The 14,607-nt window shown below is 37.7% G+C and overlaps 1 protein-coding gene across 1 annotated transcript in view; it reads left to right on the forward strand.

The window, feature by feature from the left end:
- The window catches only part of FucT6 (alpha-(1,6)-fucosyltransferase 8), a 30,500-nt gene that overhangs the window by 11,986 nt on the left and 3,907 nt on the right, over window positions 1-14,607 (forward strand). Inside the window, exons 3-10 of the mRNA XM_073086196.1 lie at window positions 512-637; window positions 1,071-1,280; window positions 1,771-1,936; window positions 10,862-11,048; window positions 11,421-11,520; window positions 12,164-12,301; window positions 12,699-12,852; window positions 14,314-14,487. Of these exons, the coding sequence (XP_072942297.1) occupies window positions 512-637; window positions 1,071-1,280; window positions 1,771-1,936; window positions 10,862-11,048; window positions 11,421-11,520; window positions 12,164-12,301; window positions 12,699-12,852; window positions 14,314-14,487 (1,255 nt within the window). The remainder of the gene's footprint in view (window positions 1-511; window positions 638-1,070; window positions 1,281-1,770; window positions 1,937-10,861; window positions 11,049-11,420; window positions 11,521-12,163; window positions 12,302-12,698; window positions 12,853-14,313; window positions 14,488-14,607) is intronic.

The following is a 14,607-nucleotide window of genomic DNA, read 5'->3' on the forward strand; positions in this document are numbered from 1 at the left end:
ATTTAGGGTCAAAGGCTTTCGTTACATCAAAGGATTGATTGTGTTTCGAGGTCTAGATGGTTCCGTAGATCTAATGATTTGTATTGCTATTTCCTAGTTAAATATTCCAATAGAATTAATTTAGTTTTATTTTGAGGATTTAAATACTAAAATAAAAAGTAAATTTTAATAACCCCTTTTAAATTCATAACTAAGCGAGTTTACTGATAAAATCAGTACAATATTAAACGCCATGATAGTAATACTCGTACAGTATACTTTATATTAATATCGGATATTATTTGGAATAGAGTTAATAAAAAGTTGTATAGTAGTCTCATCTACTCAAAATTTTATTACCATATATAATTATTAATAGGTAAGTACAATAAGTAAGAAGGAAATATAATCAACAGTAAGAAACAGTTTAAAACTAAATAAGATAGAAAAACAGAAGGGAGGGAGCGTAGCTGGAAAAAAAATAGGTAATAAAACTGGAAAAATAGCATCAGTAACATAACAATGTTTCCAGGTGTAGCGGCAACGCAGTGGATGAAGTGCTGGAGTTCCAGGACCGGCTGAAGACGGTGTCCGCGCAACTCGAGTCGCTCAAGCAACAGCACAGCAACCTCATTACTCAGATACGAAAATCTTCTGGGTGAGTAGTAATTAACCATCAAACATGTTTGTTTAAGTTATGCAAAAATGAAATTGGTACGTGTTCATTTGGTCAAACTGTGAAGATTTTTGGGAGAAAAGTATAAGTATAATTCACGAACATGAAATTATTCAAAATGGAGTCATATTACAAATTATCACCTAGTATTTAATTATTGCCACTTAAACGACGAAAGAAAACATTGTGACGAAATCGATACACCGGTGATCTCGTCTTTTCGTTAACGTTTTTAGTAGTTTTTAAATTAATTAACTTTTTTATTTTTGAATAATATGGGGTAATCACGGAAGGCTATAACTAAAACCTATCTCATTATATGGAGACCAGATTAACACGGTAAAATAATGTTGATAGAAAGTATAGGGCCAAGAGTAACTCCTTGCAAAACCTACAATTTATCACTTTCTTACAGCTTAAACCTAAAAGACATAGACACGGGCGCTTTGCTCCTGGAGTCAGGCCATGGTCCTACGGAAGAATACGAGAACCTCAGGAGACGGATATTCTCTAACACGAAGGAAATATGGTACTATGTCAACCACGAGTTGACAAAACTCCTGAAGGAGGAGATCAAACCGGAGAAGATACAGGCGATTTTAGATGAAGTTGGTGAAAGAAAAAGGTATCTATTTGATAGGTATATTATATAGTCATAGTAGCCAGGTTTTAATTTCGACCTTTGACGATAGACATCCGGAGTTCAACTCTCACATCTCTTTGTTTTCGAAGCTGTGTTAAAAGTTAATTGTTATTTTTATAACAGGTAGTAAACGTCTATACGTCATGCCGTCCATCTGATATTACGTTAGAAAACTTTTAGTAAGGTGCAAGTAAAATTTAAGTCCTATCTGAGCTGAATTAGCCCTGAGAATAAAGATGAAATGTTTCGCATAAGTGTCTGTCTATCTTATAACAACTTTTAAACGAGAATACATCAACGTTTAAACACTGCTGTTATGGCACAAAAAATAGAACGACACAAAAGTAGAACTATAATTCTACCATAAAATAATTATCATTATAATAATACTACAGTTAATTTCAGTGGGTCTTTAGGTGAAGTTTTTTACAGTATTTTTGTAATGCATTTCTAACCATAGCATCGTTTCCAGAACGATCCTATCAGACCAGCAGAAGCTGCCAGAGTTAGATGGGTACCACGAGTGGCGGCAGGCCGAGGCGGCAAACGTCAGCGATCTCATACAGAGGAGGCTGCGGTACTTGCAAAACCCACCTGACTGCAGAGAGGCCAGGAAGGTCATCTGCAACTTGAATAAGGTAAGACATTTTATTGTAAATTACGAATGTACTTGCTTGAATGTAATTGTACTTGCGAATTTGTTAAAATGAGTGAAATGTCGTTAACTAAAAAAATAGTAAAATGGTTACAAAATATATTGCATACTAAATGTTTTTTTTTTAATTTATTCATTCATTGCATCAAATATGGTACATTAGATGGTATATTTTGACAAAGTTCTACACATTTGGCCAATATCGGCATGCAACAATATAAAAGTAATGTCAAATAAACTAAACATAAATTAAAATACATCAATTAAAATTACACAATATGATAATTGCTGCTCAATGCTAACATCAATTATATGGGGTGATAACATTACAATACTTAAATTAAATGAAAAATATTACATAATTATTATTAAATTATCGCAGTGAAAAAAACTCTTCAACAGAGTAAAAACAATGTAGGATTAAAAATTCAAATAACATTGTTTTGAATTTGGTAAGTAGCATGTCCTTTAGAGAATCTGGTAAGTTATTAAAAATACGAACACACATATAATAACAATTTCTTTTGAAGAGACCAGTCTTCATTACACTTTGTATATGTAAAAGTTTATTGGGTTATTTAGTTTGTATATGTAAAAATTTATAATTTGTAAGTAACATTGCTTATCTAACTAAATAACTTATTTCACAAGTTGTTAATTACAAAACTCCTCGTGAGTTACATATTTGCTAGCTAAACTTCAATCTTACTCAGTTAGTAAATTATTGATTTAACTATGTTATTTACATAGATTAGTAAAGATTACTCACTCCTAACAAGAAAATATAACCAGTTTTGACAATTGAAATTGTCACTGTCATCTATTTTCGTGTTTGAAAAATATAAAAAAAATGTAGTTTTTAATTTACGAAGGAAACGATATTTCTCCGCGATTTTTCTTCGATTTCGTGTTTTTGCACCACTTAACTGCACATGTCGGCATTGTTTCGCGTATATTACACCGTGACAATTAAATGGCTAACAGAATTGTCGACCGCTTAATCCATTTAATGGCTTCCTTCAAATAGAAGGCGGTGACATATCCATACTTTATTATTTAGGAAGTATTTATATTGACACACAGAACACCGATTGGTATATAATAAAACGTTGGTATTCTCAGTCACGTGTAGGTAGTTGAATAAATAATCCTTGCTTTTATAGCCCTACGCCATTTTTTTTCTTCTGCGATGGATGTAATGGTCCATCCATCCATCCACTATAAATCTACATATATATATATAATTTAGATGTCTTTCTGGCCTGTATGATAACCCCTCCGACTCGCGGGTTGTTAATTAAAATAAATACGAGACTTTAAACTATACTAGGGAATTACGATAAAAATCCGAATGCTTAAAAATATAGCCCATGTATATACTCCCATGCCATCCGTACATACGCACATAAAACATTGCACTCCGCAGTGGGAAAGAATATTATGATATATACTAATATAATATAATAAATAGAACTTAGAAATGAGTTGCTTGGCTAGCTCAGCAGTATTATTATTATTACATATATAATAAAAAAACATTGTAACATACATTTATTAAATTGATTCGTAATAATACGAACATTAGCTGTTTTTTTAATCGTTCTGCCTCACACATAACTTCGTCGATAAGCATAAGTGTCTATAAAACCTAATTAATTCGCAGTTAATTCTAAACGTAAGTGGAATTAACGCGATAACGGTTGTGTCACAATATGAAACTTAGAGTTAGGTTAGCAATAGGTTGTCCCTGTAGTTCCGGGACTAGAATAGGGGTACGGTATCCCCTGCCTGTCGTAGGAGGCGACTAAAAGGGGGCTTCCGGGGTTGCGGGCGGCAAGAGTGGGAGCTCAAACCGTCCATCAAGTAACCCCGGGAAGGACGACGGCATGTGTGGTCGCATACCGTCGTAAACACTGCATGGTGTGGGAGGAGCGGAAACTGCTCCCCCAGGGTAGAGCCCGTTGGGCATCGCGCTTGGAGGGCTCCGGTGTTCCGTTGGAGATCCCGGGGTTTTAGTGCGGTAAAAATCCCACATAACTCGACTTCACTCCCACCACGTCGGGTACCTTCTGAAGGTTTCCACCTCGATAAAAAAAAAAAAAGGTTAGCAATAGGTGAGATTACTAATTGGCTAAGGTTGATGCTAGGGCGGCAGATTTTAGGGGCGGCAAATTTACTCGTATCTTGGGTTACCTTTTTTTCGCCCCCAATTGTGTTTGGTGGTGTTATTTTTACTGTTTTATTCCTAAAGGTGAGGGGAGGGGTGAAAAATAAATTATAACATAGGTATTTTTTTACGGCTCTCTATTTTCATGAGGATTTATTGATTTCATGTGATGATTTTATTTCTATTTATTTCGATCTTCTTGAAATTAAGGTATACAAGCGTAAAACTGTTAGTCCGCTCGGAATATAGAAATGAATCGTGTCGCCATAGTAAATTGTACGACTACACCTTTCTCGCAACAACTTCAGAGCGGACTAGCAGTTCAGCGCGGACTATACCGAATCGTAGAGGTCGGGGATGGCAAAATTTGAATTATATCGTCACTAGAAATGCTAAAAGTCTAATATGCTAAGCGGCCCTTTGCATGTTAGACTTTTAGCCTTTCCGGTGACGATATAGTTGTGTAAGACAAAGTATCATTGCAGTGATAGCCTAGTGGTTAAGAAACTCGGCCTCTCGATCGAGGGGCCCGAGGTTCAAATGCCAGACACGCACCTCTGATTTTCAAAATTATATGCGTATTACAAATTAATTATCACTTGCTTAAACGGTGAAGGAACACACAGTAAGGAAACCTGCATACCTGAGAGATTTATAAAAAAAAACTCAAAGGTATGTGAAGTCTACCGATACGCATTTAGCCAGCGCGGTGGACTATGGCCTAATCCTTCTCATTCTGAGAGGAGACCCGTGCCCAACAGTAGGACAGTAATGGGTTGATGATGAAGACAAAGTATCACCTAAGACCTTGTCGACATACAGTGTCTGTTAATATACCATTATTATTCACAAGATTTTCCTTTATGAAGCTATTAAGTTTCTAAGGTCAGTGTCAAGATGGTGTTAGTTAATTAGCTATAGAAAATTCAATTAAGTCTTAAGCCTTGTAGTATTGAGTGAACTTAATTCCGTCGATTTATAACTGATTAGTATTATTCGTTATCCGAAGTGTGATGTGCTTGCTGATGACTGGAAGCTGATCAGGTCTGTATGCTTGGAGTTCTGTGAGTTGTCTGTATGTTAGATCTGTCTAGTTAGTGTAAGTGGCCTCGGCCGTTCTAATTAGATCAATAAAATAAATAAATAACTTTAAGGTTGTAATTATAATGAGTTGTTGGATTCAAATCCCTTTATCAAAAGACAAGACAAATTTCATGTGTCTATCTATTAAGGTTATAGAGACCTGTGACAAACGGACAGATAGTATAGCTTAGTAATAGGGTTCAGTTTTAGGGTTCCGTATCAAAAGTGTAAAAACGGAACCCTATTACTAAGCCTCCATTGCCTGTCTGTGTGGAATCTCTGGAATCGTAATTAATAGACTTTTGAAATTTTCACAGAATATGTGTAATGTGAGCCGCTATAAAAATAAATAAAAAAAGTTAAAAAATAAATTGGAGTCGTCATACAAGAAACCACCCTTTTCGACATTTTTCGCTTTATCTATTAAACCGATAGGTAGACGATAGCAAAGTTTCGCAATGCATGTATTTTAATGGCTGCTATAATAACAAAGATATGGTAAGCAGTGATAGCCTAGTGGTTAAGAAACTCGGCCTCGGACCCCCCGGATCGTGGGGTTCGAGGTTCAAATCCCAGGCACGCACCTCTGATTTTTCAAAGTTATGTGCGTATTAGAAATTAATTATCACTTGCTAAACGGTGAAGGAAAACATCGTGAGGAAACCTGCATACCTGAGCGATTTATAAAAAAAAAATCTCAGAGGTATGTGAAGTCTACCAATACGCACTTGGCCAGCGCGGTGGACTATGGCCTAATCCTTCTCATTATGAGAGGAGACCCGTGCCCAGCAGTGGGACAGTAATGGGTTGTTGATGATGATGATGATAATAACAAATACTGAAATTAAAAAAATATGAATAATTTGGTGGTACGGAGGCCTCCGTGTGTGAATTCGACTCGCACGTGGCAAATTATTACGCCCTTTGAGTACGGAACCCGAAAACCATAATACCCACTTTATAAGACTGCTTACGCTTGAGTAGCGAAGCGCGGTGCTATAGAAATAACACCGTTTCCCTGATCGTAACATCTGAAGGCAATAAAATTCGTAATACCTATAAAATTTATTTCGACTGGTTGTAGATACTGTTGAAACAAGTTTTAAGTCGTTTTGAAGGCCATATAACTATTATTTTTATTGGTAATAAACAGTAATTACTTTTTAAACAAATTGTGGATGAAATCGAAGGAATAATTGAGCGTGTATGTCTAAGGTTATATGTACTTATTAAACGTAATATTGCTCTTTTAATGTTAATTTTTCTGTTAACTTAAAAATAAATATGCTAATTATTAAGTATATCCATTAAAATTAAAAATATTATATAACTATCGCTGTATGTATACTAAACAAACGCAACTTTTAACTTTTACACAATTCAGAAAAAACATTTTAAACGTATTTTTTTTTACAAAATTAAAAAAATATTTTAATCTCGATTTTCTCAACATTTGCAAAATGTTAGTTGTGCCTTCTGTAATTGCGACGGCAGTATAGATTAGTAAAGATTACTCACTCCTAACAAGATAATGTGACCAGTTTTGACAAATGAAATTGTCACTGTCATCTTTTTCCGTGTTTGACAGATATTAAAAAATGTAGTTTTTAGATAATTCACGAATAAAACTATATTTTTCCGCACCTTTTCTTCGATAACGTGTTTTTGCACCACTTAACTGCGCATCTCGGCATTGTTCCGCGTAAATTACACCATGACAGCCATTAAATTGCTGACAGAATTGTCAGCCGTGTAAGCCATTTAATGGCTTCCTTCAATTACAAGGCGGTGAGATATCTATACTTATCTATGATTACAAGATTAATTTACAGATGCGTTGCTCCTGAGGGCTAAGTAAGTTTTAAATCGAAAATACAGATGCATTACACTGCATTTAAGTTGAGGTCAATACCGGAATAGTTATACTCTGTTAATTTTTTTTGAAGTAAGACTGATTTCTTCCCTAATCCCACTTCGGAGAGAGCCACGCATCATTTATTTTTTTAATTATAATAATTAGTGTTTGGCGGTGCTACGTTTTGGTTGGGTTCTGAAGGAAGATAAGCAAGTGATTGATGGTCAGTGGTATTCCAATTATTGGATAGATTGATAATAAATAACGGGCATTAGTCCTCAGGGGTAGGAACACATTTATGAAGGACCATAGGAAGGACTTCCATTAGAAAAAATGTACATGATATGATTCTTTATTTATTTCATTTGTTACGAATCATTGCTATTATATGCAGATTCGAACAGCGAAAAAACTCCGGAAATAATGGATGCTCGGTCACAGCTGGTTCACGGTTAGATTACAGATTTTTAAAATAATGTCTGTTCGCACCACAGATCTCAGGTCACACAGAAATGATATGTTATCTGTGCACATACGTCACGATTATAAGCACGTGTCACCTCGCTATAAATAACAGATAAGAAATATTAAAAAAGTGTCTGGAATAGATATAATAATATGTTATATTGTTTATCTGTCATAGTACTCACATTTGTAGTGCAGTTGAATAGTATTCATTATCTGTTGTAATACTTGTACAGATAGACCGATAAACAAATATTTATTTATTAGTTTGTTTTCTTATTAGGTAACAACGATATTATCAATAAAATGCATGTTATTTTGAAGTAGTATAGATACACTACAATATTATTTAATATGTTTATTACAGTTAAGAACATAAAAGTGTCAATTACCTAATATTATATACTTATTGGTGATAATAATGACAGGTTACGGCTTAGTACTTATTACGTTAATTATATTGTTTTATTCCGTACTTCTTTTTATTATCTCCTCTATAGCAAATACTCCTTTAATTTTACTGCGAAGGAGGCGTGAGTAGGTTAATGTGTTTCGAGCGTATGTGAGTGTGCATGTATGTATGTATGTCTCATTCTTTGATATGTCTTGCAGCACAAACGGCTTGACGGATTTTTACACATGAGGTGTCGTTGAATTCGTCTAAATTATGGTAGTGAGATAGGCTATCTTTTTATCAGTGGCGTTTTTTGTTTGTTTTCACAATGATTCTGTTTTAATAATCACATACAAGATAATATTCGTTCTAAGAACATACAAATAAGCTGAAGAAGACTAATTAATGAAGAAATATAATTTTTATAATAAAGTTATTTCTGTGTCATATTAGCTCTGTGGTTTGTGGTTTAAATTGGATGCAATTGTGTATAATTATATCGCAAACGCGATTCAAGCATGTAATTACGGAAGCTTTTAGATGTGCCTGAGATAATGTCACGCTACACGCGTTTACACAATGTGACATAATGCCTATTAACAATATAATAATTGGGTATACATACTATATAGTGCCACCTATAAGGCACCAACCCAGGTGGTCCTTAAGTGTGTTGGCCCAGGCAGGCGCTTTTTTCATAATATAGGTAAGTGGCTACTGCCGCCCATGGACATCTGTAATCAACCCCAGATAGGATTAGATATTCCTACCTGAGTTTGGCCACAGATGTGCCGCTATCCTGAGGACTAAGCTGGAATGCTTCGGAAAAGTATGTCCCTTACCACACCCTGCAAACCAGAACACAGCAGCGCCAACAGGTTATTAGGCAGAAATAGGTGTGGCGGTGGTGTCGCTGGAATCGAACTGAAAGGATTGTATCACATTAAAAATTGTCTTTAAAATTGAAGGTACTGTTAAAAAATAGATGTTTCTAGGGCCATCTATCAGTTCCAAAAGTATCTATCAAACTGGCACCAAACATGAACCATTATACTCTAATAAAATTCAGTTGAAATTTGCTGAGCAGTTTTGCTTTTGGATTAGCATCTACACATGAAAACTGTGACACGTGATCCGTGTCGTAAGATTTTAAAGGAAAACACTGGAAAACTTTTTACTGATTTATAAGATTTTTTTTTATGTAATATTGAAATCCGAAATCGTAAATTTCCCACTTGTCTTAAAATTATAATGAAACTAAAAGAAAAAAAATAACTGTTAATACCTTACTTATTTGCCTTATATGATAATATGTATTTATGAAAATGTACGATTTCTTCCAATATTTTTTGTATCTTACTCCCGGAACACAATAATTATATTCTTGATAATTAACGATGTTTTATAAATGTTTACGCAAGAACTACGACCATTAAAATATAATATTAAATATCTGTAATTTAAAATGTGGTTATAATTAGATTTACTTCATATACATTGACGCAAACTCATTAGAGTTTTATTGAAATTTTCAACAAAGAAGTCATTATCTGTACGAAGTTTGTATTGAAGATAGGAACACTAATTAATCTCTCAATAAACAATCTCTTGTGTTGTATCAAAGCGTTTTTATCCACGAGGGGCCCGCTTACCGATGACGTCATAATTAGTAAAACAAACACAGGGGCACGATTGTCACACGCGGACAAACAAACTAGGGTCGATGACACCTTTCGACTGTGGATAGTATTAAATTTGTGTACGGTTTAAGGTATTTGTATAGTACATGGAGATGTGCAAATGAGTAGTGTCCACCTTATTGTAAGGGGTCAATGCTGCCTACGGATATGTAATGAACCCTAGATAGAATTGCGTACAGGAATGCATAAGCATGGATGCTAACACTATGGATAGTGTAATGGCCGAAATTGCCTTTATCGAGAGATTCGAGGATCAAAGCCCAGGTATAATTACGACCTCTGACTCCTCTTAATTGAGGGATCCGACGATCATATCCCAAGCCCACTTCTGAATTTTCATTTATTTTTATAGTTTAGATTTATCAAAATTTTAACTTACAAAATACGAGTTATTTTCCGCGTATAACTATATGAAAGTAAGAAGTACTTTATACACGTAAGCCAAAACTGTACATTGATGGTGTTAAATATAGAATAAAAGTATGTTTAGTACACTGGTGTTACGAGGTTATTTCGGTCCATTGACACCTCCAGATAACTTATTTTTATATCATCGAACAAGAAGCTTTAGACCCACTTGATCTTATGTGTTTTGTGTAGATTATAGTTTTTATGTAACAGATTTACCGAAGGGGTATGTAGTCCGCCTTATGTTATGGGTTAGTTAAATAAATCTATTCAGACAGACAGAGTCAGAAGAGTAAAAAATTACAATTTTCAATGTTTTTAAAGAGCAACATTTTTTTTCTCGAAAACAGTAAATATGTACTACTTGTATTAAGGAAGTTCTTTTACACAAAAAATCTAATCATTTCATTCATAAGAAAAGTATCTATTTATTCTAACATAATCAGTGCTCATTCACAACAAATTAGACATTATATATTATACATGATGTTATTATATAATCACTTTTTATTTAAGTAAGCAATTAAAACAATTTACCGTTTACTTACGACATTGACAATTGAGCAAACAAATTAAATGATCAACAAAGCCATAGCTTTGAATTTGAATAATCAAATAGAAAATTTCGACGTCACTAAACACTTGTACGAACGATTTTTTTTTATAAATCAAATCATATTAGCGCATGGAACTAAAGAGCCGCACATGAGCTTCACTTCGTAAAGAGCCCCATGTGGCCGCAGTTTGCCGACCCCTGCTATGGGCGACAGGGGCTACTTTCCATCAGGTGAATGCATGATCATTACAAATGGTTACAAATATTTCTTTACTTCCAGGGCTGTGGCTTCGGCTGTCAACTCCACCACATAGTCTACTGCTTGATATTCGCCTACGCGACAGAGAGGACCCTTATCCTCAACTCGAAGGGTTGGAGGTACAACAACAAAGGCTGGGAGTACGTGTTCCACCCCATCTCCGACAGCTGTGTCACGGCGTACGATGACAAAGTTCTGCAATGGCCTGGTGAGTTGGTTTCAGATGTATTTATGGTGATGTAATGAGAGTAATTGCCGAGAGTTGCCGTTGCCGGGTTTTTTGTCTACAGTGTCAATAATGAGGGGCGGCAAAATTGAAGAAAGGGCTTTTTTCACTGTTATAGATGTTCTTATAGAATTATATGTAGTTTTTTCATTGATTTATTCCCATAATGGGCAATAAAGTCAACATCGGCTTCGGACGGCATAAAATGGAGTTGAATATAGATGTCATAGGGCGGCCGCGACTTACTATCAGGTGGACCTGAAACTCTTTTGGTTCTTCGGTTTTATTACAAAACATTGAATTATTTGGACTCTCTACATGTGTAATTCTCTTAATTGTCTTTGTTGATTCCAGGCTCTTACGACGCGAAGGTGGTGTCACTACCCTTCATCGATTCCATCTCACAGAAACCCAAGTTCCTTCCATTGGCGATACCACAGGATCTGGCTCATAGGTATGTGTTCAATAAAAAATAGTCATTCTTCCCATACTTAAAGAGTCCAATTTTAAATGTGTCTAAAATTGTCCGTTGCAGAGAAAATAATAATATTGTATGTAGTGCATGTGGGTAGGTGGGTAATTTTTGTTGAGTGCATATGTCACTACTGTCATAAGGTGAGTGCCGGTTATGAGTCAGTCTGTGTGCGACCGTCGGCCCGAGCGGTCGTGTTGGTGTGTTAGCAAACTAAATAGTGTTGCTATCAGTGCTGGGGACATTACATTATGCAATGTCTGCGAAGTACTATAATGATAAATATAAAAACGTTACACGTAATAAAATATTATTTTTTCTGCCATGACTCAAGTTTAAGAAGTTTAAAGCCTGTAAATATATCGGAATTTTAAGCCAGATAATTATCCTAAAAACAAAATGTAACTGCTTAAAAATATACTTTAATAGAGACACAATTTAGACGAATCCAATGACATTACATATGACAAAATCTGCCGATTGGGCTGCAGGGTGTGCCAAAGATAACGAAAATATACATACCTATATTCATACACTCGAAAAACATAGGCCTTCGCAGTCGAGTAAAAAATGAATACTTATAATAAAAAGAATATCGTGAATGAACATAGTGTGAACTGTCCAGGATAGTTCGTTTCAACGGTGACCCGGCGTCGTGGTGGATCGGCCAGATGCTCAAGTACGTGTTGAGACCGCGCGCCGCGATGCAGAAGGCGATCAACGACACCATAGCGAAGATGAACTTCAAAACGCCGATAGTGGGGTGAGACGTTTGTGTAAACAGCGTGTGGTTTTTTATAAATTGAAAGTTTATACAGCGTGTTTGTTTTTTTAAGGTGTTACGAATTTAATGAATGTATTGAATGTACAATTTGCATGAATTGTATGAAATTATACCAATGAAAAATTACGTGAAATATATTTATGATTTTTTAGAATTTTTTCTACTTTTGATAAACTAAACTGTTTTTTTTAAATGAGAATCGTTTTGTATGTCAAGCGTATCAAAAGTTATAAAGCCTGTCATTTTCAAAGATTAATGTTTTTTTTTTAAAGAAACTTTTACGTACTGAACGAGCGCTAAAAATAGAATTGCTGCCATTTTGAATTAATATTTTTTCGAAATGATTTATATAATATCGTTATATCTGTCTCTACAGTGTACACATACGACGGACGGACAAAGTGGGCACAGAGGCGGCGTTTCACCATATCGACGAGTACATGGCGCACGTGCACGACTACTTCGCGCAGCTGCAGCGCACGCGCACGGTCAGCAAGCGCCGCGTCTACCTCGCCACGGACGACGCTAACGTGAGTGTGTGTCTGTGTGTCTGTGTGCTGCACACATCGCGAGCACATGGCGCACGTGCACGACTACTTCGCGCAGCTGCAGCGCACGCGCACGGTCAGCAAGCGCCGCGTCTACCTCGCCACGGACGACGCTAACGTGAGTGTGTGTCTGTGTGTCTGTGTGCTGCACACATCGCGAGCACATGGCGCACGTGCACGACTACTTCGCGCAGCTGCAGCGCACGCGCACGGTCAGCAAGCGCCGCGTCTACCTCGCCACGGACGACGCTAACGTGAGTGTGTGTCTGTGTGTCTGTGTGCTGCACACATCGCGAGCACATGGCGCACGTGCACGACTACTTCGCGCAGCTGCAGCGCACGCGCACGGTCAGCAAGCGCCGCGTCTACCTCGCCACGGACGACGCTAACGTGAGTGTGTGTCTGTGTGTCTGTGTGCTGCACACATCGCGAGCACATGGCGCACGTGCACGACTACTTCGCGCAGCTGCAGCGCACGCGCACGGTCAGCAAGCGCCGCGTCTACCTCGCCACGGACGACGCTAACGTGAGTGTGTGTCTGTGTGTCTGTGTGCTGCACACATCGCGAGCACATGGCGCACGTGCACGACTACTTCGCGCAGCTGCAGCGCACGCGCACGGTCAGCAAGCGCCGCGTCTACCTCGCCACGGACGACGCTAACGTGAGTGTGTGTCTGTGTGTCTGTGTGCTGCACACATCGCGAGCACATGGCGCACGTGCACGACTACTTCGCGCAGCTGCAGCGCACGCGCACGGTCAGCAAGCGCCGCGTCTACCTCGCCACGGACGACGCTAACGTGAGTGTGTGTCTGTGTGTCTGTGTGCTGCACACATCGCGAGCACATGGCGCACGTGCACGACTACTTCGCGCAGCTGCAGCGCACGCGCACGGTCAGCAAGCGCCGCGTCTACCTCGCCACGGACGACGCTAACGTGAGTGTGTGTCTGTGTGTCTGTGTGCTGCACACATCGCGAGCACATGGCGCACGTGCACGACTACTTCGCGCAGCTGCAGCGCACGTGCACAATTAATTCGCGCAGCTGCAGCGCACGTGCACAAATAATTTGCGCAGCTGCAACGCACGTGCACGACTACTTCGTGCAAGAAGGGTAGGGATGTCGGCTGATTTACATACGAGGAGAACATCTTAATATCAAGAATGGCTACGCATCAGTGATCAGCTTCAGGGCTAGAACCCCTATTCTTTTACAGGTTATATATATTCGTAAGCGAGCGAGCGGTTAGGCGTTAGGATATGTTATCTGAGGCGTTCCAAGTTAATTCTCAGAGGTAGCACCGCGTGACCAACCTTACCTCATATCCATGAGCTTTTTAGTAGCCTATCAGGTGGACTGCATGCTTGTTTGCCACTCCAGGCCTATAAAAACTTAACTAAATACATAGGTACTTTATTGATAAAAAAATTATATTTCATTGCCAGGTGCTACAAGACGCGAGGGATAAGTACCCGGATTACGAGTTCTTAGGGGATCCATCTATAGCGAAGACAGCGGCGACACACCGTCGCTACACACCACTGTCTCTTACCGGGCTATTGGTGGACTTGCACATGCTGTCCATGTGTGATTACCTCGTCTGTACGTTTAGTAGTCAGGTAAGAAAAATACATCATTTTTTTTTATTAATTAATGTTCACCCACTTACATAATACTAACGTATGTTAAACATGTCTGCGCTCCACACCACACACTGGTCGACATTCGATCACAAATAT

Source organism: Epargyreus clarus, unplaced genomic scaffold, assembly GCF_041222505.1.
Source record: "Epargyreus clarus isolate Ecla_fem2 unplaced genomic scaffold, WU_Ecla_fem_2.2 ptg000001l, whole genome shotgun sequence".
NCBI lineage: Eukaryota > Metazoa > Arthropoda > Insecta > Lepidoptera > Hesperiidae > Epargyreus > Epargyreus clarus.